This window comes from Artemia franciscana, chromosome 3 (assembly GCF_032884065.1).
Source record: "Artemia franciscana chromosome 3, ASM3288406v1, whole genome shotgun sequence".
Taxonomy (NCBI): domain Eukaryota; kingdom Metazoa; phylum Arthropoda; class Branchiopoda; order Anostraca; family Artemiidae; genus Artemia; species Artemia franciscana.
The window spans coordinates 15,135,219-15,158,112 of record NC_088865.1 but is presented as its reverse complement, the minus strand read 5'-3'; the positions used below and the strand labels follow the sequence as shown (position 1 = coordinate 15,158,112).

Here is a 22,894-nt window from a genome sequence, read left to right as displayed (position 1 = left end):
ATGGGAACAAGGAAAAATTTCTGATTCCAATTTTCGGCTTAAGTTCGACATGCTTTTAGATGTCACACATAGCACAAGTTGATTGAGCTTGAAATATGATAAATATTTTCGATAAAATAATGCAAAGATGGCGGTCCCAACTCCCAACAATATGCGAAAATGGCACTCCAATTGCAAATTTTGCATTGTGAATGCACAATTTTGATGTGAACCGTTGGAAATCTAAAACAATTTTGTTGTCATTTTGTTTTCAACAAAAAATGTTAGACTTTTACTTCCTATGGTAGCATATTGAAATGCAAATTTTGATGAGAACCATGCAAAATCTGTAGTTTCATAACACATACAAAATCCACTGCCCTAAAAGTTGCAAAATATTAATTTTCATTCCATACGAAAACTTGCAGTATGGTTCATAAAATTTCGCAAATTGCGCGTTCGTATTTTCATACACTGCTACGCGCGCTCCTCCTCCATCCAAAATCCATTCTAAGCCTGCCTCTTCACACCCTCCTAAGAAGTTCCTATTTCCCTTAAATATTTCCTCACATCCTCCCACCCCATTCTATTCATATCTTAGTATAATACTAAAATAATCTGAATTCTAGATTATACCCTTGATTTTACCCTAACGTGTATGTAAGAGTCTACGGGTCGAAATCTCTTCCAAATTTTGCAAGAAAATTCAAAGCTTTTGGAAAAAAATTGTCCGGCATTTATTCAGACTCGTAAAGAATTTATGCGCACATGTCAAAAGAACATAAAAACGAAGGAGAAAATTGACACAAGGAATGAAAAACAAAAATTGAACTACTATGAGGAGCCAAAATATTGGCCCTGGCCATGAGGGCTCATATACTGAGGTGGGACTTGTTGGTTCATTTGTTGCTGTGAATATATCTGCTGCTGCTGCTGGATAGGTGCTGGAGTTCCTTGCATATGACCTGGTCCACTCAATTGACTAGGGTTCATCGACACAGAGCTTAACTGACCAGCACTTATTGGACCACTCGGGACTTGCCCAGGACTGCGAGTGAGTATTCCCGGATTTGGGTTCATGATTGGTGGAGCTTGTCCAATTATTGGTAGCTGCTGCGACTGATAGTTAAGCTGTTGCTGTGGCAAAGGACTTTGGATTTGCTGACCAGCCTGAAAAAAGGTAAGTATTATTTCCTACCACTTTTATAGCCAGACTATTTTTTATTCTACAGCCAGATTTGGAAAACCAGATATAGCTTTGACATGCCCAGGCTTCGCAATCGAACCTGGTTCGATTTGACGAATCGTTCTGAGAATCAAGCCCATAAAGTAAATAGTTAAGGAAAAAATTTTAGACTTCAAAGTGCTAATTCTTCCGGAAGAACATAAACAGATTAAAACAGCCTGGACAATGGCTGACCTAGTTTTCTGTTTTTAATACCTTCAAAGCTAAGAGAAAAACGGTCATTTTTGTAAAGAGCAGGAAAGGATTACCAGATTCATACCAGGTGTTTTCTCTTGCTTTTCAGAAAAGGAAAAATCACAGAATCAATTATATGTTTTTGTTATGGACCAAATGATAAATATAATATACAACATATTGCACAGGCATTAATATCAGGGTCGACCCGCCTGTCAACAGCAATAACAAGCCGAAAATATAAATATTCCTGGAATTGGTGAAACCTGAATTCATGGACGATTTTAGAATTCCGTCTGTTTTAATAACCCCAAATCATCTCTTTCGCAACTAGAGCTCCAATTTTAGGAGGCTTAATATCTTCTTATTGGACAATAATAATGAGAGGAGGAGCAAAGCAAGAGCCTTATATGCGAGGAAACTAGGTTAGAGCTGCCATTCGAGTGAAGTGAGGCAACCCGACCTACAAAAGATACTGGACTTGGAGAGGGCGCATAACTGGGTTTCTGCAAATTAAAAATGAGCCATTGTTTGCAAAGATTAAAAACAAAAAGTAATTTTTAGTTATTATAACTTCAAAGTCCTGGTTGGTACATTTTTTTTCCAAGAAGTAGTACCAGACACAAATCTTGGGGATTAAAAACCATTGCATAACCAGTTGATTACAATCACAATTCTAGTTTCAAATATGCTAAAAACTCGTACTTTTAAGTAAGGGCTTACATGCTGTAAGAAACGACAAACATTTTAGGAATAAATCTACTAAAGGTTTCTTCTACCAAGCTAGTAAGAAATTTCTGACAACAATTGTCTGTAAATACGCCCAATCATGGGCGCCAGCAAGCGAATACACCCAATTCAAGGGGGGATCATGCCCCCCACCCCTTGAAATTTGGGACTATGAAGTAATTATAAGGAAACCAAAGAAAAGGGAGCAGAATAGGGAAAAATCATAGAAAAAATGTGCGTTGTATTGATGGCTACCTGCCAATAGACTTTGACCATTAACAAGGAAAATAAAAGTTCTGATTTGTGACTGAGTGACCCCTTTCGAGTTTTCCATAAACATTTTTCTATATGATTTGGTTGGGGCAATAAAAAAAATTCAAATTCTTCATAGTAATGGATGATAAGTAAACAACCATCCTTGTCATTAATGAAAGTATAAGAGCCTAACTATTGATAACATTCAATCAAAGAATCAGCTCTGTATGGTGAACCCAAATATGTATTTGTTTATTAGTAATTAGTGCAATTATTAGTACACAGAAAAGTTCGTATAATTATTGAAAACGCAAGGAAAGCAACTTAATAAGTGCAATTTCGGTAAAATTATGCCGTCAACTTTTGCTTGCATTGCAAGAGTACCCATGAGCTGATATATGAAGCCACTATAATCAGAAATGTTTACCCTGAACGGAATGCTGGGAATATCTATAATTTTCCCCCTGAATGGACACATTTTTTTATGTTTTAGTATCCTTTTTTTCAGGATTGATTGCATTCATCTACTTGTCACTTTGAAAAAGATTTAATTTTTTACAGTTATGAAGTATAAAGGTATCAAATATATTGGTTTTTGGTATTCAAAATTCAATTAAAAATATTGACTCAAAAATTTTTATCTGATTTTCTTAATCTTAGTTTTAATGTTTTACTTTGAACAGACTACTTTGATAATGTGATACTTTTTATAAACACTGAGTATAAAGGCGTTGAATATTTTTGTATCGACAACCTATTTCAAAACTGTCGATATTGTTAAAAAATATCAACAGAACCGAATGCTGGGAGTTTATATCTTAGTTTTTGTAAGTAGGCTGTTGTTCTTTGTATTTTTGTAGTTACTTACTTTTTTCATTTTTATATACTTTAATTTTAATTGATATGCTTTTTCCATTGCCTTTAGAAAAATGTTAGTCTCTAAGCTTCATGAAATGGAGAAAAAAAAAACTGAAAATAAGGAGCATCATTAAAACTTAAAACGAACAGAAATTATTACGTGTATAAAGGAGGATGCCCCCTCCTCAACACTTCGCTCTCCACGCTACAGTTTTTCGGCACTTAAAAAAGATACTTCATTGTTCAAATTAAAAGACGCTTGTGTTTGAGGAATTGTTTTTAAAGAATTTAGACTTTAGTGTAAAGAGCGAGGTGTTGATGAGGGAGGCGAACCCCCTCATATACGTAATAATTTGTTTTTGTTTTTACGTTTTAATGTTTTTTCCTTACTTTTAGTTGAAAAAACTCGTTTTCTTGATTAATTTCTGATCGTTTTTTAAATAATGCCAGGATACCTGGCTCCAACTCCATGGAAAAATCCCCCTCCCCATAGAAATATAGAATCAGCATAATCAATCAAGCCAATTCTTTTGCTATTTCTATTGGTATCAAAAAGTTTTTTTCGAGTTTCAGTTACTATTGAGCCGGGTCGCTCCTTACTTACAATTTGTTACCACAAACTATTTGATTATCCATCAAAATCCAAATAGAAATCATTGAAATACTGACCTTTTTTTTTTGCGCTACCAAAAGTATTGTATTCATAAAAATTACAGTTTCATGAAATGTAAGTAAACAAATAGAAAAGGTTTTTCAACTAAAGTAAGGAGCAAGTTTAATACTTAAAATAAACATAAATTACCCTGTAGATAAGGGGGACTGCCCCTTATCAACACTCTGTTAATTAAACAAAAGTTGGAAAAAAGTCAAACTTCTCAATAAAGAGTAGGGAGCTAATGAGCAGGCAGCCCCCTTCATACAAAGAATATTCTATTCAAATAGGTTCCAAATGTGTTCCTTGCTTTCACTTGAAAAGCTCTTTTTTTATTTAATTTCTGATTGTTTTCCAAATCATACCCAGAGATATAATTTGAGGTACCGGTCCCTTAAATCCCTGGTTTATTGCTTTTAAAATGTATAAATCAAGAATTGTACGTTGATTAGTACCGTCCTACGTTTAAATTTGAAACTTCAATTTTGGATAAAATTTGAGTATGCTTAAAAAATTGGCGATGAATAGTGATTTCGGTGAAAAGTCCTTGTTAATATTACTACTAAAAAGTTTCGTTCGGAGAACTTTATAAAGGAGCATTATTATTTGTACGGATGAAAATTCTGTGAGACTTTTCAACCTCTACAGTAAGATTTTCTTATCCTTAAGTACATTAAATGCATTCCTTTAAAGGCGTTAAAGTACTTCATACAAATACAAAAGAAAATGACACAATTTAAAATTGCTGAAAACCATCAGTATTTGCCATCCCAACAGTTCAAGTCCAACATTCCAATATATTTGCCACTCTCCCGACGCACTATTAAATATATTTACCAACTATCAAATATATTGGAAAATTGTCCATTATAATCGAAATTTTCCATTATAATTGAAGAACCGAGCGAACTGAACCTGAAAGAACCTCAACACAACTATTCCATTTTAATTCAAAGAGGTTTCCTGGTGGGGCTTATGATGACCTGCCTTGCTCTTTCCACCTCTGTGCTGGTTGATATGGAAATATAACATTTTAGCTGTCTAGAGAAACATTTTAATTAATTCCTACTCCTCCCTACCTCTTTCAACATTTATATGAAGCCACAGGAAGAGTAAGCAGTTTGTCCATTAAAATGTACTTTTGTAGAAATCTACCCTACCCGACCTAAACAATGATTCACCCCCTTCATTATAGCTGATACGCAATTACATATCGCAATTAAAATATAGTTATTGACACTTTTAAATCAATTAGCTTCTCAAAATTTTCAACTGATTGCAAATTCATCCTCTTCAGGGCAAAGTCGAAGTTTAGTGTCCTAGACCACCTAAACTGTCACCCAGCCACCACTGCTATTTCGGCGTCTGCCCCCCCCCCCTACCCACCGGAAAATTTTCGCCGGCGCCCTTGCACCCAATGATCAGGGGGTATGAGACGGATTTGCACCCCACTCCCTTGAAATTTTGCCCGCTCATAAAAGAAAAAGAACACTTCAGCAGCAGAGAATAAAATTAAACAATAATTTCTTCATTCGCACTCGTAGATTAGAAGCAGAGGCAAAAACTCGAATAATGCTTAAAACGCCTTTTTTCTGCAATTTTTTCAGTAGATGGCAAAATGGCAATTGGTTCTACCGTATTTTGAGATCTAAAACGAATGGGTGACTCATAGAAAGGGTAACGTAGCCAAAACTAGAGGTATTTACAGTATACAGATTAGAAGTTTAATCTTATCAGTTTGTGTAAACCCGTCCCATAGTGGCGACATAAAACAGATGAGGGAGAACAACCGCTGCATAAAGCTTTGCAAGAACCTTCCTATTCAAACTAAATTTCAGATAGACAAGCTTGCCGTAACTTGAGCGAATACTGTTGGTAATTTTCTCAATTATTAGTAAACGAGAGCTTTTGATGTCAAAACCATATATTATTCCCAGGGACTTAATAGATTTTCCAGGGAACATTTTTGTTCGTTCAACTGTCGCACATGTAAGATCACTATTTAGCTGTTTCCTTGCCGAGGGACAAAATTCCCAGGGACTTCATGAATTTTCCAGAGAACATTTTCGTTCGTTCAACCGTCACAAATGTAAGATCACTATTTAGCTGCTACCTTGCCGAGGGACAAAACTCCCAGGGACTTCATGGATTTTCCAGGAAACACTTTCGTTCGTTCAACCGTCACACATGCAAGATCACTATTTAGCTGCTTCCTTGCCGAGGGACAAAATTCCCAGGGACTTCATGGATTTTCCAGGGAACATTTTCGTTCGTTCAACCGTCACACATGTAAGATCACTATTTAGCTGCTTCCTTGCCAAGGGACAAAATTCCCAGGGATTTCATAGATTTTCCAGGGAACATTTTCGTTCGTTCAACCATCACACATGTAAGATCACTATTTACCTGCTTCCTTGCCGAGGGACAAATTTCCAAGAGCTCCGTCTTTAGTGCATTAACTCTCAGACCGATACATTCTTATCCAGTTATGAGGCTGTCAATATCCTCTTGGAGAGAAACAAGGTTACAGCTTAACATCAGCAGGTCGTCAGCATACGAAAGCAGACTGAGATCGTACAGATTGATACCGAATCCTCCAGTAATATTTTTTCTTATTCCGGATATTAGGGTATTAAATTGGATAGGGCTTAATACAGATCCTTGCCGATGGCCTCGAACGAATCTAATGGGTCTGTTCAGGTGATCTCTGATCAGTCTAACTTTCACAAAACTGGCGGAGTATCAGAAAACAGAAGTGGCACGACGTTAGAATTCACACTATACTCAAGTAATTTCAGGAACACCTGAGATTGCACAAGTGAATCGACTGCAGCTGAGATATCCACGCTGCACATAAACAGAGAGAACCTTATTCTGCTGACTTTGCCAATAGCTTTCTTTAAAAGTCTATTTACAAACGCTCAACTCGAAATTTTTGTATGCCCATAAACATCTTTTTGATACGTTTTTGTAACCCCCTCCCCCTTCATAAAAAAATCCTGGATACGCCCTTGGCTGCAAGAACTTGCTCTGTCATTCTGGGATAAGAAATTCACTAGAAGCGAGATCACAACCTCTCTCTTACAAGTCTCAGGGGGTATACCGAGGATTGAGTGATTGTATATGTCCATCTTGGGGATTGATTGCACAAACTAAATTGGGGTTGAATCTTTCATCCTCTTGACCAGCCCTATTGGACACTTCCTGGAGCTTCATATTTAGCTAGGACAATTTGCACTGCCTCCATTGAAATTCCCCATTAGTATATCCATCAAATTGTCCTGTTTACCTCTGAATTTTCTTTCTCTCTTGGAGGGGATATTTCACTTTGAAACTAATAGGTGAAAATACATAGGATTTTTTCTTTTAAAGAGCCTTCGTTTTAGTAGCTTTAAAAAAAGAATACGGCACTGGAAATTAAAAATAAAGTAACCCGGTGGTATATATAAAAAATGATGTTGGGTTTTCAACATCAGTTTCATCAAAGTATGAAAACTAGTACCAAAACAAATTAAGAAACAAAGTAACAGTAAGGAACTTGCATAACTCAGAGCCATTGCCCCGGGGGGGTAGAGGGGTTGAACCTCGGAGGCATAGTTATTTGGCCTTTAGACTATTTTGAACAATATGGTTATCTAATTTTGACTGGATGCCTTTGAGGAAATGAGAATGGGAGGGAAGGGAAATCATTTACCCTTTGATCACTTTTGGCTCTAAAAAAAACAACTAAAAAGCTTCAATTTCCAATCCAATAAGGCCTCTGCAAAGTTAATAGGACCAACCTTTCTAGAAAACCTTATACGTTAACAACGGATAATTTGCACAAGTTACAACCCTCGCCCCGGGGCTACGGGGATAGTTAAAGTTAAAATAGAAGTTAAATTTTAATATTCTAAATAAAATTCGTCAGCTGCTTCTACCAACTTTTTGACGAGATGACATAACTCTTAGTCTTGGAACAAGGATTTATAAGCATTCACTGCAACATTATAAGAGAATGAACTTCAACGAAGTTGGTTGATTTTAGTTGTTGATTCGTGTAAAAAAATAAGAAACAAAATTGATATTGAAATTTTTGATTAGCCGGTAGCCAGTAACCGATTTTGGCAGGAGGCTAGCCATTTGATTTAAACCTGTATACGAGGTATACATACTAATAAAAAGATTTGCATCATTTTTTTAACCATAGAGGTTCTTAATTAACAAATAAGACGAAATTATATAAATACATAACAATGGGTAGAGCTTTAAATTAGAAGAATAAACTAAACATTCTAGGTTTAGTAATTCTTGTATTTTATTGCCTTAATTAAGAGTTTTCTCGTTATATACTTGTTTCCTGTCAGTTTATTTAGGATATAAATCCTCCTAGAAAAATTAGGCCTTCAAAATATAGTTCTTTCAAACTTTCAACCAACCTCACTCAGAAGGAATCCTTTCATCCAAGAATACTTGGGCTTACGTCCCGAACTGGAGGTCGTCAATATTTCAACAGAATTCTGGGCTCATTGACAAGTTTTAGCACAGAGGACATACATAGACAAATCAGGCCCTGTATCTCATAAGCCACTAATTAGAATTACTATAATCAATTTTGGCAGACCGAAAGTCAATTGTTAGTTACCCATAGTTCAGGTGCATTGACAAGTCTATGAATTTATATAGTTCTTTAGACCATAATGCCTTTATGTTTATAAGCAAAATGACAAAATACATAACGTTAATTACTCGTTTACTGGTTTTTATGTTAATTTTCATTAAAATGTTACATTTTGTTGTTATTTAGTATATAAGGATCCTCTTTAATTTAAAAAAATGAGACCTACAAATGTATTTCTTATTTCAAATTTTCGAACCCCTAATTTTATAGCTGTGAAATCTGCACTGTCGGTCTCATTTTGCCATTTGTTCTGGTCTATGACACTTTAAAGAAAAAAAACTTTAAAACTTAAAAGTTTATACAAAAACGTTTATAAAAACTCAACTCGTTAAATATATAGGATGCAAAACAACATATCGGTTTGCTTTCGCCACTGTCCGCTAGCACAGGGTATATACAATGGCGTCGTTTGGGATATATATAAAGATATAATATATATATATATATATATATATATATATATATATATATATATATATATATATATATATATAACCCGAAAGTACGAAAGTACCCGAAAGTAAAACCCAGAAAAAAGAATGTCTATCTTAAACTGAACCCTTCATTTAGAAATAGCAGGAAAAATTTAAAGAAACGGCTAACCTGTGCTTGTTGAGGGGGTATGAGTTCTTGCGGTGTTTGCTGCGGCTGGGTAAGCGAGGCAGTAGCAACACGGCCGGCTCTACTATGCTTTAAGTTATCCAGCTCATTTACATGATGGCGTAGACAATCTAGACGAAATCTAACAAGCTCAAATCCTTTCTGTGATGCATATGATGAACCTTCATGCGGGTGTCCTTTAAAAGATAAATTATTTTAATGTTACAAGCATAAAATAAGAACAAATAAGGTAGCGTGTACTCTTTTTGTGAGGACTGAATAAATATATTTCACGCCTTTCCCCCACTACTAGATTTAATATCCCTCTACTTCCTTTTCACCCCCCAAAAAAAATTCTGAAATTTTCAACTCGAGCGTCGTTATGCGAAACAAAACGGGGCAGACTTACCGAAACTACGTACAAAATTAGTCACAAATTTGATGAAGCCTGTAGTTAGTCACAATAGAATGAAGAAAACTCGCTTAGTTCCAGGCTTTACGTACCCGTTGAATAACGTAACACAATAATTTTCAGAGATGAACTTTAATGATTAGCTGAGAGTTACAGACATTAGACAATTATATAGGTAGATATCCTCATGTATTTCAAAGAAAAAATCCGCTTGTATTGTGCTTTATATTATTATGTCCAAAAATCGGACTTGGTGATCTCAATCTGACCTGTACTTAGCTATTCTATGGATGCATAATATGATTTTGGCGTTTTTTCTTGATGCTAGACAATCAGAGAGCCATGAGAAAACACCAACGTTCACAATCATGTTTGCTGTAGTATCAATAAGGAAAACAGTTTTTGTCCTTCCTCGATTATTCCCTTACTGTTCAGATTATGTTAATTTTTAAGGTCTTCCCCATTTTTACTCTCTGCTATAACTTTCGTTTATCTTCATATAATAAATCTTAATAAGCAAGGTAATCAAAATAAAATTTGAAATTATTCTTTTCTCCAGAAAACATTCTCTATTACGTTCCGAATTAAGATGTGGGTAAGATAAACAATCGCTTTCCGGACAAAGTAGTAGTTATTTAAAATGAAAGTTTTATGGATCTTCAGGATTCTACATAAGAAACTAGAAAACGCATTAAAAATTTGTTTATATCCATTTTTATTACGTTTTTACAAGTCAGACAAACATGTCGGGGAAAGGATTCAAACTCCCTACCCCCCCCCCTGGGTACAGCCTTAATCACAAGCCCCGAAGTGCCGAATTTGAATTTCGGAGTCAATAAATAAAAACAAGACAAACAAAAAATCATAAAAACTCTAGAAACAGATAACTGGTAAAGAATGCCAAAATTAAAATATTAGAATGAAAGATTATTCAAAAGTCAGAAATTAAACAGGGAATTCACATAACAAGCTACAAAGATCAACCAGTAAAACCTAATAAAATCAATGAACAAAGAAAACAGTGGAGGGGGGGGGCAAAAATCAAACAAATACAAAACTTGAGCAGTACAAAAAGGCAGATATTTCCTTTTGAATTGTCATAGCTGACCTAGTGACACTCATGAAATACGGCTTGTTCTTTACTAGGTTGCGACAAAGGGGGCAACCAGGATTAACGTACATATGATACACAGGGAAAAGACGTCAGGTTTACCAAGTTGAAACAATAAAGAACGAACCACAGGGAATCCGGCAGAGCAGTCACTCAAATATGACATCATGTCCCAGAGAAGCAACTTTTCAGAAGTTACGCGGGTTATATCATATTATTAAAATATTCCTATGTTACATTATTTTTATATGAAGATGTTTTTTCTTTCAAAAATTGCATTTTATTTTAATATTATCTTTTGTTACTTGTAAAACAACGTAGATTTGGGAATATACTTTCAAGTGAACTATTAGCCATCTCTCTATGATGTTTCAGCGCCCCACTAGCAGCGGCGAGAAAAAAAAAACAAGAAAAAGAATAAATAAGGAGACATATCACTACTTCCAATTCAACTTTCTGTTCGTTTTGGGTCTTACTTATTGTTGTTTTTTGTCAAGATAATTGCGTCAATTCATGAGCAGGTATATCTTGGATCCAAACCAAGGAATTGCAAGGGACAGGACTTTTTTTTCTTATTTGTGGGGGGGGTGGAGGGCTCCATTTTAAATAGATACATCAGTCGTTGAAACTTATTTGAAAAAACCCTAGTTTTAGAAAGGAGGCAGTGTCTCTCCTCCTACCTAGACTCTGTCTAGTAATATTCTTGCTTCCATTGGTAAGTTTTGGCCCACTGGAAATATGGTCCTCCCACCAGCAAAACAGTTGCTTGGCCTCGAAGAAAAGAGGGCTAATTCTGACATTTTTATCATTATTAGTACCATTATTACAATAGAGTCTAGATGATAATTTTTAGTTCATTTTCTTCATTTTTGGAAACTTTTAAAACCATTGAAAGATAGATGGCTCAGCCGGGTGTGGGAGTACTCATTTGAATATGTTTATACCAGATTAGAGTCTGGGAGTGCCAAGAAGCTAGTTATTGTTTCTGAGCCATGTGCTCTTTTGGTTAGCCATATATCTGCTAGTGGAAATCAATTGCCACTTCTTCTTCATTTTGTGTAGCCTTAACAATTTTAAAAAGCCAGACTTCAGGCAAAATTTGTTAGCTAATATTAGAATTATCTGATTAGATTTTCAATTCAGATGATCTAAAGATAACCAACATCCTCGGGTAAGATTTGCCCATAAATGAAAACTATTTATAGAAATGGTTAAGTCGGTAATTCCCAGCCAATCAGAAATCTCCATCTTTGAAAGCAATCATATGACGTTTACACAGTGGATACTTGAACCAAGGATTTTTCATTACACATTCAGCGTCAGCAGATTTCTTATCCTCAAACGATGAATATCCAACAGTGATCCAACAAGCTCTGCTGCTAGTTAGCAATACAAAAGCATATAAGGCTCTGGCTCGTGCTTCAATTGAACTATTTTAAACATAACTTTATCTGTACCCTTATTTCTATTTATAATAATCCATTAACAATCTTTTTTCATTGTCATCGTCTTCTAAAGCTCATTAAAGACCCATTCCTAACAAGACATCCTGGGGCTCTGCGCGCCCCAGCAACACGTGGAGTGTCAGCTAGTCAGTCGGCACGCGGACTGACCTCTGCCACGCGCTGCAAGTATGCAGCCCCACGCGTATGCAAGTTGCAGCCCCAGCAACACATGGGGTAGTCAGTTGGCACGCGGAATGACCCCTGCCACGCATTGCTGCGGCGCTAGGTGCCCCAGCAACACGTTGCAACACCCCTGCCACGCGTTGCTCTAGCGCTGCGCGCCCCAGCAAAACGTATGTAAGGTGCTAATTTTTAACTGCGTATAGTTTTTTTTATTATTATTGTCATTTTTTTGTTTTAGTTTTTTCTCCTTTTTTTCTTTTTTTTTCTTTTGTCATCGTCTTCTAAAGCTCTTTAAAGACCCATTCCTAACGAGGTTTTAAAAATAATAAGACTTAACTAATGCTGGTTTGAGCCAATTATATTTTTCATAAGGTTTTTTTTTTCATTGGCTGAAAAACTTATCACTCCTCAAGCGATTAATATTCGACAGTTATCAAACAAGCTTTGCTGCTAGTTAGCAATACAAAAGCATACAAGGCTCTGGCTTGTGCTTCAATTGAACTATTATAAACATAACTTAATCTGTATCCTTATTTCTATTCATAATGATCCCTTAACAATCTTTTTCATTGTCACCGTCTTCTAAAGCTAAAAGACCCATTCCTAACGAGTTTTCAAAAATAATGAGATTGAACTAATGCTGGTTGGGCCAATTATCATACGGTTTTTTGATTGGCTGAAAATTGAATGAAAAGTTCTTATTAGCTCAAATTAGTACTAGCTCAATCTTGATATAAGTAAAATGTCATAGTGAATGCGCCTTACCTGTCTAATGCAATTAGCAATTATTTTGATTGATCAATTATTATATTAGAGTGTAAAAGATTAAAAATATACCTTCCATGACTTTTGAATCAAAAGTTTCTAGTCTTTTTATACTTCAGGGAGGAATCTTTTGCTGTACATACTTTCTTAAATAATAGAAGTGGGTGCAATTTTTTTAGAATAAAACAGAATGAACAGAAGAACGGGTATAATATTTCAAGCAAGACACTGGAACACCACAAAAAAAGTCTTTTTTTCACTAATAATAATTAAAGTCGAAATATTTGAGCTTCACAACCAAAAGTCTAATCAGTCGAATAAAAAAAAACTAAATAAAATTAAACAAAACTAAAAGAAAAAATTAAAATACGACTAATTCTAAAATTTTCACTGAGTAATTATATTAGTATGTTCTTTTGCTAAATTCAAAAATAATATAGATAAGAGTTGGTCTTCGTCCATCCATAGGCTATACATAACAAATTTTTAGACTACATTGCCTTTTCCTTTACAAATAAAATGACACAAAAAGATAGAAAGAAGTTTTTTTTAACTAATAATAATAAAAGTCCGAATATTTTAAAACAGTTTCTTAAGTAAGAATGCAACCAAAACTGGTAAATCTATTGTCAATAATAAGCAATGACTTACACATAGCACTGCAATAAATGTTAGAAAGCAACCAATTCTATAGAAAAAGACTGAAGAATTTTTTTTCAAATTTTTGTTTTGTGTTTCGTTTTGCCTGATATGTTTTTCAACGTTTGACATTTATTTACTTTTCAACAGGTAAATACAGGTTTGGCCATTTTGAGCTTGTTAATGCCTTTTTCAAACAAATTTGTAGTAAGAATTTAAAAAAATCTGACTTCTATAGAAAGGCTTTGCGAAATGCTCTCACTATTTGGCTTTAGTCTAAAGGAGGATTGACATTTACTGTAAGTTAACATTTTCACAGGTTTAAAAATCGAGGAATATATTGTTAATATATATAGTTAACAGCGAATCTACATTCTAAAAAAGAAATTGACTGGAGTTGATTCACTTACAGCAATATAATTTGTATGAGATTCTTTGAAATGGTGAATAATACCTGTGGAGACTTGAGTTAAATAATTGATTTGCTTAGTCATCTCACTATCTATGTGGTTTAATAGTTTGATGAACTGACTTGAATGACCTTCCACTTGTTTCATACTTGATTTGTCCTTGCTCAGTTCCATTAGCGCATTACCTTGGGAAAAATTAAAACGAAATAATATATATAACTAGTATTTATTTTCTAATAAGACAATGGAAAAATAACAATTTTTTCTTTCATTGATAATATTAAAAGTCTAAATGTCTCAGCTTCATCTCTGGAAGCCTTTACCAACAGAAAAAAAGGAAAAGAACAGAAAAACTAACCTAGCGAAATGAGCAAAAACTTACATGGGCCATAAGTTAAAATAATTAGAATCAAATACAGGTCATGGAAACTGTAACACTATTGTATTTGATAAACTGAATGACTTTTTTGGTTTGCCAATCTATATGACGCTTGTTGATTTATTACCAAAATTTATTTCATTTTGACCTTTGTTAAGGAGATTTGATACATTAAAATAATTTTGTGAGCCTCAGTGTCAGCTGACTGTCTCAAAGAAAAGGACCCATCAACAAATTCCCCCAGGTGACTAGCCACCATTGAAAGCAATTGAGAATCTGCAGTTTGATATTGAAAAGATAATGAAATTCGTGTCTCCTGTGTCAGTTAGTTTTCAATCAAGGTGAGTAGAACCACTGGGAACTCCCAAAGCTGGCAAACAGCTCAAATGATAGTCAATTTGAGCTGATTTTTAGGGCTTTCCTAGAAGGTATTCTAGAACGTTTTAGTGACAGCCCTTTCATGAACTTTCAAAAGAAAGTTCTGCTCTGTTTAATAAAAAAAAGAAACAATCTCTATCTCCAGCACAAACTGGAGGGGACAAATAGTTTTCCATGATTTCTGGGAAAGTAGGTGTTAGCTTTTAGCTTGCTGTTATTTATTTGGATCTCTTATCCAGCCTCTACAAGTTTTGCCAAGACCCTCCAATAACCTTTTATTAGTTTAGCCACAACAGAAAAGTTATAATGAATGACATAGGGTGATCCTTTAAGGCGATATTCCCTTATAGGAGTCAATCCTTAATAGTCCCCTTAGTAAGGTTCAAACTTGTCTGAGGCTGGTTTTATGGAATATTGTTATTTGATTCATCTGGAATATTTTCTTTTAATTCAACTATTATAAGTAGGATTCAGTCTATATTCCTCTTGATTTCCATGTATACTAATACAAATTAATAGATCTATAGGTGTTTGAATTGTCAACAGAATATAATTAATCATGGTTGTATCCGTAGTTGCAACCTAGTAAAGAGCAAACCTATGGCCCATATTAGTCAAAATTTAAAAATAGAATTTTCAAAGAAACTGTCTAGTGACAAATTTTTCTGATACAACACTGTTTTGAAAGCAGTAATTTCTCTTCAGATTCAACAAAACATACAAGAAATTTTTTTCAAGAATTTCGAAAAAGAACCACAAACTCCTTCAAATGACATACAATTAAAACAAAAAGTAAACCATTGAAGCTGCCATTGTTGAAAACTTTTGACTGGATGTTTACAGTCAAAACCTCAAACATGAAGGAAAATCATATTTTTGAATGGGTTGAGAGTAGCATATGGGGCTCCAGGACTTATTACAGGATACTATCCTGTAATAGGTTATTACAGGATACAAAATAATATGCTTTAGAAGCCACCATTTACGAACAATTACTAGCCAAAAAATATACCTTTTGAAAATTATTGAGGCTGATTAAAAAGTAGGAGATCAATAAATGAAATGGGAAGAGATTATTAGATGGGACACAAGCTACTTTGCACTGTTATGGACTGCTAATAGGTTATGCTAGTAGGCAGGCGGTTGGAGCAACTATACCATGCTAAAAATTATTAAACAAAAAATCATTGAAAAAAACACATTTAAACAAATGGCCAATATTATGCCAGGTCACTAGGTACATTAGAGGCATAATTCTATATGGAGAAGTTGGAATTTTTTTTGGTCCTTCAAACCAGCCTCAGGAAAATTCCACACCCCTACCCCAATCTCCCTGCTGATCAGTTTATGCATAGTATCCTATCCTGCTAAACTTTTTGACAAGCAATGTCTTGCAGATTTAACAATAGGAAAGCACAGGGGAATACATCCCACCTTTTCACATGATAGAATTTGAAATAAAACTTTTAACTTCAAATGAATGTAAAGGACAAGATTGAAACTAAAAAAAAGAAAAAAGAGCAGTGGGCTACCATTCTCCTCAATCCCCCACTGTTTACAGGAAAGCTTAAACAGCAGCTGGTTATATTTTCTGCACTCTATAAAGCTTTTAATTAACTACTATTTGAGCTTCAGCAAACAATTGAGAGTTAAGGTTTTTTATAATTTTGACTACTGTTGGTGTGAGTTGTTCTTGACTTAAAGTCCATTGCCAAAACTGTGTGATTGGTCTACTTTCATATCATTTTGTTTTTTAATTTGTTAGTAAACATATCTTTTTCAAACAAAAAAAGGGCAACAAGAAAATGTATTAAATGTTTTATTAAGCAAATGGTTGATTTTGAGCATGACAACCCAAGTTGTCATTCTTGGGAATTTGCCAAATAATTGCTGAGATTTGATTTTGCACTACAAAGCCAGATTGCTAATGCATTTACAGCAGTTTTTGCAGTTGATACTCTGTTTACCTACAAGAACACTGTTAAAAAAAAAAAGTAGGAATAAATAAGAAAATAGTTCCACAAAAATCACAAGAACATGATCTTAAGACATATAAATCTTGTGCAGATGAAAAACACCACTTGAATAGATTTACTATCATAAATAGCCTATTAACAATTTACATATCTCCTTAAAAAAGTTCTGTACATCATAGCAGGTTCATTTTTTAAGAATGAAGCAATGAAGTTACTATATGAATTTTTTCACAGAAATTCATTTTCAGCTTATTGTTTCCCTGCAAACAATATTGATCTGGTGTTCCACTCTTATAGTTGACCTGCCTTTAAATCAGGGCTGCCAATTTACAAGATTGCACTTCTCAACCAACTTGCCAGAAGACATTTTTGCCAGAAGACAGATCATGGATGCATGTTAATTTCTTTTTTTTCTAGGGGTGATTGTATTGAAATAATAGTCCCAGAAGGTGCATTTGAATGTAAATTAAAAGTTCTAGTGGCCTTTTCTAAAGTTCTAAGTGAAAAATATTGGAGGACAACTGGCCCCCTCCCATACCCCTTTTTCCCAAAGCTATCTGATCAGAATTTTGGGATACCAATTTCCTTCAATTTAGTTAAAAGATAAAATAATTATGTCTTTAGGGGTAAAAAGACACTCCACAGTCTGTGGTGATAGACTTGTAAGTTGTGAAATTTGCCCATTGTTTATGTTAAGTATTTGATATTGGGAAGTATAGACATTTTTTGGGGTATTTTGTGCTTGGGGTGGGTTTTTATTGGGAGAATCTTCCTTGGGGAGGAAAACTTCCAGGGGGGCGAGGTGAATTTCCTAGGGGAAATTTTACACTGGGGAGATTTGAGAGACTTCCTGTGCAAAATTCTTTTAATTGCCTTACATTCTCTATGCCAACTCAATTTTGCATGTGGGGATGTTCTAGGGAAAATATCTATGGGCTATTTTCTGCATTCTTTGATTTCCAGGGGAAAATTCCACCAAAGGGGGCATTTCCAGAGTGACCAAGAAACCAATTAGATATTAAAGTATTTTTCAAATGAAAGTATTCTATGGAGAATTTTCCAGGTTGAATTGTCTGCAAGAAATTTTATAGGGAAAGGGATTTTCAGCAAGAAGGGAATTTGCCAGGGGGTGTACTTTATGTTGGATGAAATGTCCATGGAGTAGCTTTCTGTGAGGGGGGGGGGGCTAATATATTTCATTAAGGGTGAGCCATATTTACCTGCATTATTTGAAAAATAATCATAAATTAAATAATAAAAAAGTATTTTTTACTGAAAGTAAGGAGCAAAATTAAAACTCAAAACAAACAGAAACTATCCTGTACAGGAAGGATTGTTCCTTCCTAAATGCCTTGCTCTTTATGGTATAAAGTTTGGCTGTTTGTCCTAATTCTTTAAGAATGGCTACTGAAATGTAGGGCCTGTTTACATAACAAGAATAGGAAGCTTTTTTTAAACTACTAATAGCTTTTGTATACAGAGTAAGGTGTTGAGGAGAGGGCAACCTTCCATATACAGAATAATTCTGTTCATTTTGAGTTTTAATGTTGCTCCTTACTTTCAGTTAAAAAAAGCTAATTTTTTTCAACTAATCATAGACTGTTATGAAGCAGATTAAATATATATATATATATATATATATATATATATATATATATATATATATATATATATATATATATATATGGTAAAATTCTTGTTTATTGACTTCTTGCTATCTCATTAATAGGTTAGGTTAGAAAAACAAAACTTTCAGTGATGGGTCTACAGGCTAAAGTATGTCCCAGGAAGGTATTTTGAAGTACCTACCTCTACTGCTTCTCCCTTTAGAGGGCTCTGACCTTTGACAACCTTCAAAAATATGTGTGTTATAAAAGTAAAACCTTGTAAAATAGATCTTCTGCTTGAATGAAGTACAACAAAATTGTTTTCAGCTTCATAACTTTGCTTAATCCCAATTTATAAGGTTTTAAAGATATACAAATACATTTCCTAAACTTTGAAAAAAAACATTGATGTGGCTCAGAATTCTACTCAAATAACAGAAATTGCATTTTGAGGACTAAAGGCAGAGAAAAAGCAACTGGTAACTGAAAATTAAGGTAAAATATTGTTTTATCAAAATTCCAATAAGTAATATACCTGTCATGTTGGTGAATTGCAGGGCTCTCCAGAGGGAGAAGGAGTGGAGGTGGGTACTTTAAAATACCATCCTGGGATATACTGTAGCCTGTAGACACATTGCTGAAAGTTTCATTTTCCTAACCTAGCCCCTTTCTGAGATAGCAAGAAGTCACTCAACTAGAATGTCTAAGATTAGGAGCTTACTATCCATGTTTGGGGAAAATACATTTTTAATCAAATTATTGGTCCAAAATTAGGCATTGTCTAAGTTTTGGGAGTCTTAACCTTGTGTTTATCTACCTACAGCCATATCTGGGACTATGAAAGGGGGGGGGGGTTCTTAAAAAACAACCATGATAGGCCTTTTTGGAAGGAGCATAAAATAGAAATCTAATGGTTGACTAGACCTATGTTGACATTGGATGAACACCATTTGACTAATGGAAAATATAGCATGTAAGCCTATATAAAGGTAGCCTACAATCCAATCTCCCTATCAATACAAATATTTTTGCCATCTAGTAGGATAATTTGGCAATCTCTATAGCAATGCTCAAATTTGTCAACTAGTTCACAAGAAAATTTGCCCCAGAAAACTATTCCTTTTCTAACTAGTTGACAAGTAATTCCTCCCCAGCAGCACTGTCTTTCCAACTAGCTAGAGACAAATATTGCCACAGAAAAACTTTTATTAACCATCTAGTTGGCAAGTAACTTTTCCCCAGAAATTTTTTTATTAACCACCTAGCTGATGAAAAACTTTAACCCAAAAAAATATTTCCTTTTCCAACTAGCTGAAAAAAGTTGTTGCCACAGAAACAATTCTGTTAATCATCTAGTTTACAAACAACAATGCCACAGAAACTCTTCTGTTAACCATCTAGTTGGCAAGTTACTTAACTGGTCACAAAAGTGAGACAGAAGTGAGATTGGGGAAAAGTTACTTGCCAACTGGGTGGTTAATAGAAATGTTTCTGTGGAAATGTTTGCTTCTAGCTAGTTGGAAAGAAAGTGCTGCTGTGGAGGGATTACTTGTCAACTGGTTAGAAAAGGAATAGTTTTCTGGGGCAAATTTCTTTGTGAACTAGTTGACAAACTTGTATATTGCTATAGAGATTGCCAAATTATCCAAATAGATGGCAAAAATATTTGTATTTATAGAGAGATTGGATAGTACCTTTATATATAGGCTTACATGCTATGTTTTTCCATTTGTCAAAGGGTGGTGTCCCATTAGCATTCCTAGGATTTCCAGAATTCTTGAATCTGGATAGCCAAAAGACAGTTCTAGTTGAGGGGCTTCTTGCCATTTTAGAAATCCGTTGAGGTAGGTGAGCAGAACTTTCAGGAATGAATCCAGGGCCTAAAATATAGGCTACCCAGAACTTAAAGTCAAGGTGTAGCTCATAACCTTCGACTTCACAGCCTATTGTCCCTTTCCTAGCATAAAAACAGAGAGAGGCCTACCTGCACTCTGTAGGGCCGTAGAAATGTCTTTTTCAATCATGTCTAAAGTCTGTTGCCTATCTTCTTCTGATTTTTTCCTGTCCATTTTGAATTCTATTTCTGTTTCTTCTTCTAGAAGTTAAGTGTTCATGACGAACTTGCTATTGAAGACTTTTTCGCTTTGGCGGTCAAAACCACATGCGTCCCTATTTTCCTTTATATTTCGATACTAATTTTTGATAGGAACTCGGTATCCTTTTCCTTCACACTTGAGATGCTCCTATCAAGACTTAAGCTGCTTATATTGATTTCAAGCTGATGGTTTCAAAATAGAAGAAATAAGTTGTTTTCATTGCAGTGAAATGGAATGACAATCGATCAATCGAAATGTGTGCTTGATTTCTTCATACAATGAAGTTTTTTCCTTCAGAACTATCGAATGACATTTATACTATAGTGCATCGTACTAAATGTTTTTGATATAAATGACATTTTAATAGTAATTTTTTTAAATGAGAGTATCGACCCCACTGAAGCCATTTGCTACCTACAGCTTCTGCAGTTTTCACCATTTGTGGCAAATGTTGGAGCACAGCTGTAGCTTCTTGGTGATATCATCGGCAAGGTCATTTCTTCTAGTACCAATGTAAATAGATATACGCCGAGAGCTTTTTTAAATGATCCTGTATCCTCTTGAGATCCAAGTCGGAAATAGTTCACCTCATTTGTTTGAGCAGCTGAAGGAAAGATTTGCAGTCTGTAATAATAACGATCGACTTCTTTATTGTATGGCTTTTTACGAGATTAGCTTATGCTAACTTATTTGGATTTAATTCTGCTAATAGAATAGATGATCCAAGAGAAAGCTCCAAATAATTTTAACAGACCATCTTTTAGCATTTTAAAGTTATTCCGTATTCTCTTGGTGTCTGTGTCAAAAATGGTCCATCTCATCTTTCCAAGCAATTGTAGAAAAGATTTTGAGTCTAGAACAATAAAAGTAAAGGTTCTTGGCCCTTCAGCCAGGAAGTGCAATGGGGGGTTGGGGGCCAGCCATCCCGTGCTTTCGCACACCCTTCCTGTTTACCTTCCCCAGATTTCTCCAGGTACCCGTGTGGAGCTGGGTCGACTCTGGCTAAGCTTACAGAGTCACGCCACTGACCCCCGTCCTAAACTGAAGAATTGGGTACACCGGGATTCGAACCCGCGTCCTCTCAGACAAGGGATCCCGAATCCAGCACACCAACCCACTCGGCCAGGACAATAACAAAATACTTATTTATTGGAGGGCTATTTACAAGGTTAGCTAAGGCTAATTCATTTGGTTTTTATCTTGACAGACCATAATGATATAAATACAGCCACTCCATTCTTATCAGCTGTTTTGAACCGTCAATAGAAACTTGTAAGTGTGCGGGGTATGATTTATAAATGATACAATAAAAAAGTGAATAGCTTCTATTATATTTCAATTGCAAGATTCGACCAGTGTTAATAGCGTTTGGGTTTGCACTGTACCAGTTTTATAACCAACATGGAACTAGAAGAGCTAAATATTATTTGGTGCCATCTGAATAGCAGGTTAATAATTTGTCACTTACGTCACCATGTAATACTCAAAGATGCACATATAAAAGGATAAGTTTATGGGAAAGTCTGAATAAATCAGCCCAAAGTAATATCATCCTTTTGCCTAAAACAAGAAGAATACATCCTCTACTATTTTTCAGCTTTGAACATAGCAATTCAATTTCTATAGAAGGCATTTTCAGAGGATGGGCTCACCATAAATTCTTAAAACCATCCCCACAGCTCATTACAGACATTAACCCTTAAGTGAGAAACCATAAAAGTAAGAGTGTACAAGTGATCAACAAAAATAAAGTGAAAGGATAAATTTTCCTGTTGAAAGAGCTTACAATTCCCGTGAGAATCAGTGACAAGTTGTGTTAGGGCAACTAAAAAAACTTACCTGTTGTTATCCCACAAGAATGACCAAGATTAAAAGTGCCAATCGACCGTGAAATGTTTCTGGGTCGCCGGAGTAGACAAACTATTTGCATGCCAAGGAGGACAGAGTTAAGTGTTCGCACAGAACAAAAACGTATCTTCCTATCAGATCTTGCATTAATTCTTCCAAACAATGAGACGTCTTCTTAACATTATAAACCGTGTTGATTTTTAATGTTGATTTGGTTGGGTCAAACAGCCGGTAACCTGCAAATCTGAATCTAAGACACGTCTGGATGTGGGTTAAACAGAGCCAACAGCTCCATCAAAGAGGACAGTCTCTTCCACTGTTGGACAATTTCTTCTTAATCGCTTCGTTAGATGGCAGACGTAACTGAGACAGAAGAGGTATGGAATCGATTTCTGATCAACAAGAATTCGGATTTGAAAATAGTTTTGAATTTCGTCGAGAACAAAAACAGTAAAATATTTTCATTTTTATTTCTTAAACTCAGCAGAAGCG

General features: G+C 35.0%; 1 protein-coding gene across 2 annotated transcripts; it reads right to left on the bottom strand.

Annotated features, from left to right (window-relative positions):
• Window positions 1-692: 692 nt before the first annotated feature.
• On the bottom strand, window positions 693-20,578 carry LOC136024930 (mediator of RNA polymerase II transcription subunit 11-like). 2 transcript variants are annotated; one of them, XM_065700513.1, is made up of 4 exons: window positions 20,443-20,578; window positions 14,163-14,303; window positions 9,157-9,350; window positions 693-1,149 (listed from the first exon to the last, which is right to left on the bottom strand). In XM_065700513.1, the coding sequence occupies exons 1-4, from the start codon at window positions 20,525-20,527 to the stop codon at window positions 814-816; spliced, it is 756 nt and encodes a 251-aa protein (XP_065556585.1). In that variant the 5' UTR covers window positions 20,528-20,578; the 3' UTR covers window positions 693-813. The 2 variants fall into 2 exon arrangements, with proteins under 2 accessions (XP_065556585.1, XP_065556586.1); XM_065700514.1 differs by lacking the exon at window positions 14,163-14,303 and having other exon boundaries at window positions 20,443-20,561.
• Window positions 20,579-22,894: the final 2,316 nt, after the last annotated feature.

Excerpts from the sequence above, each read along its gene's own strand:
- LOC136024930 (XM_065700513.1), bottom strand. The coding sequence starts at position 20,527 with ATGGACAGGAAAAAATCAGAAGAAGATAGGCAACAGACTTTAGACATG. Across the intron at positions 14,304-20,442 it reads TACGGCCCTACAGAGTGCAG|GTAATGCGCTAATGGAACTG; the intron begins GTAGGCCTCTCT and ends ATTTTTCCCAAG. Across the intron at positions 9,351-14,162 it reads TTTAACTCAAGTCTCCACAG|GACACCCGCATGAAGGTTCA; the intron begins GTATTATTCACC and ends TATCTTTTAAAG.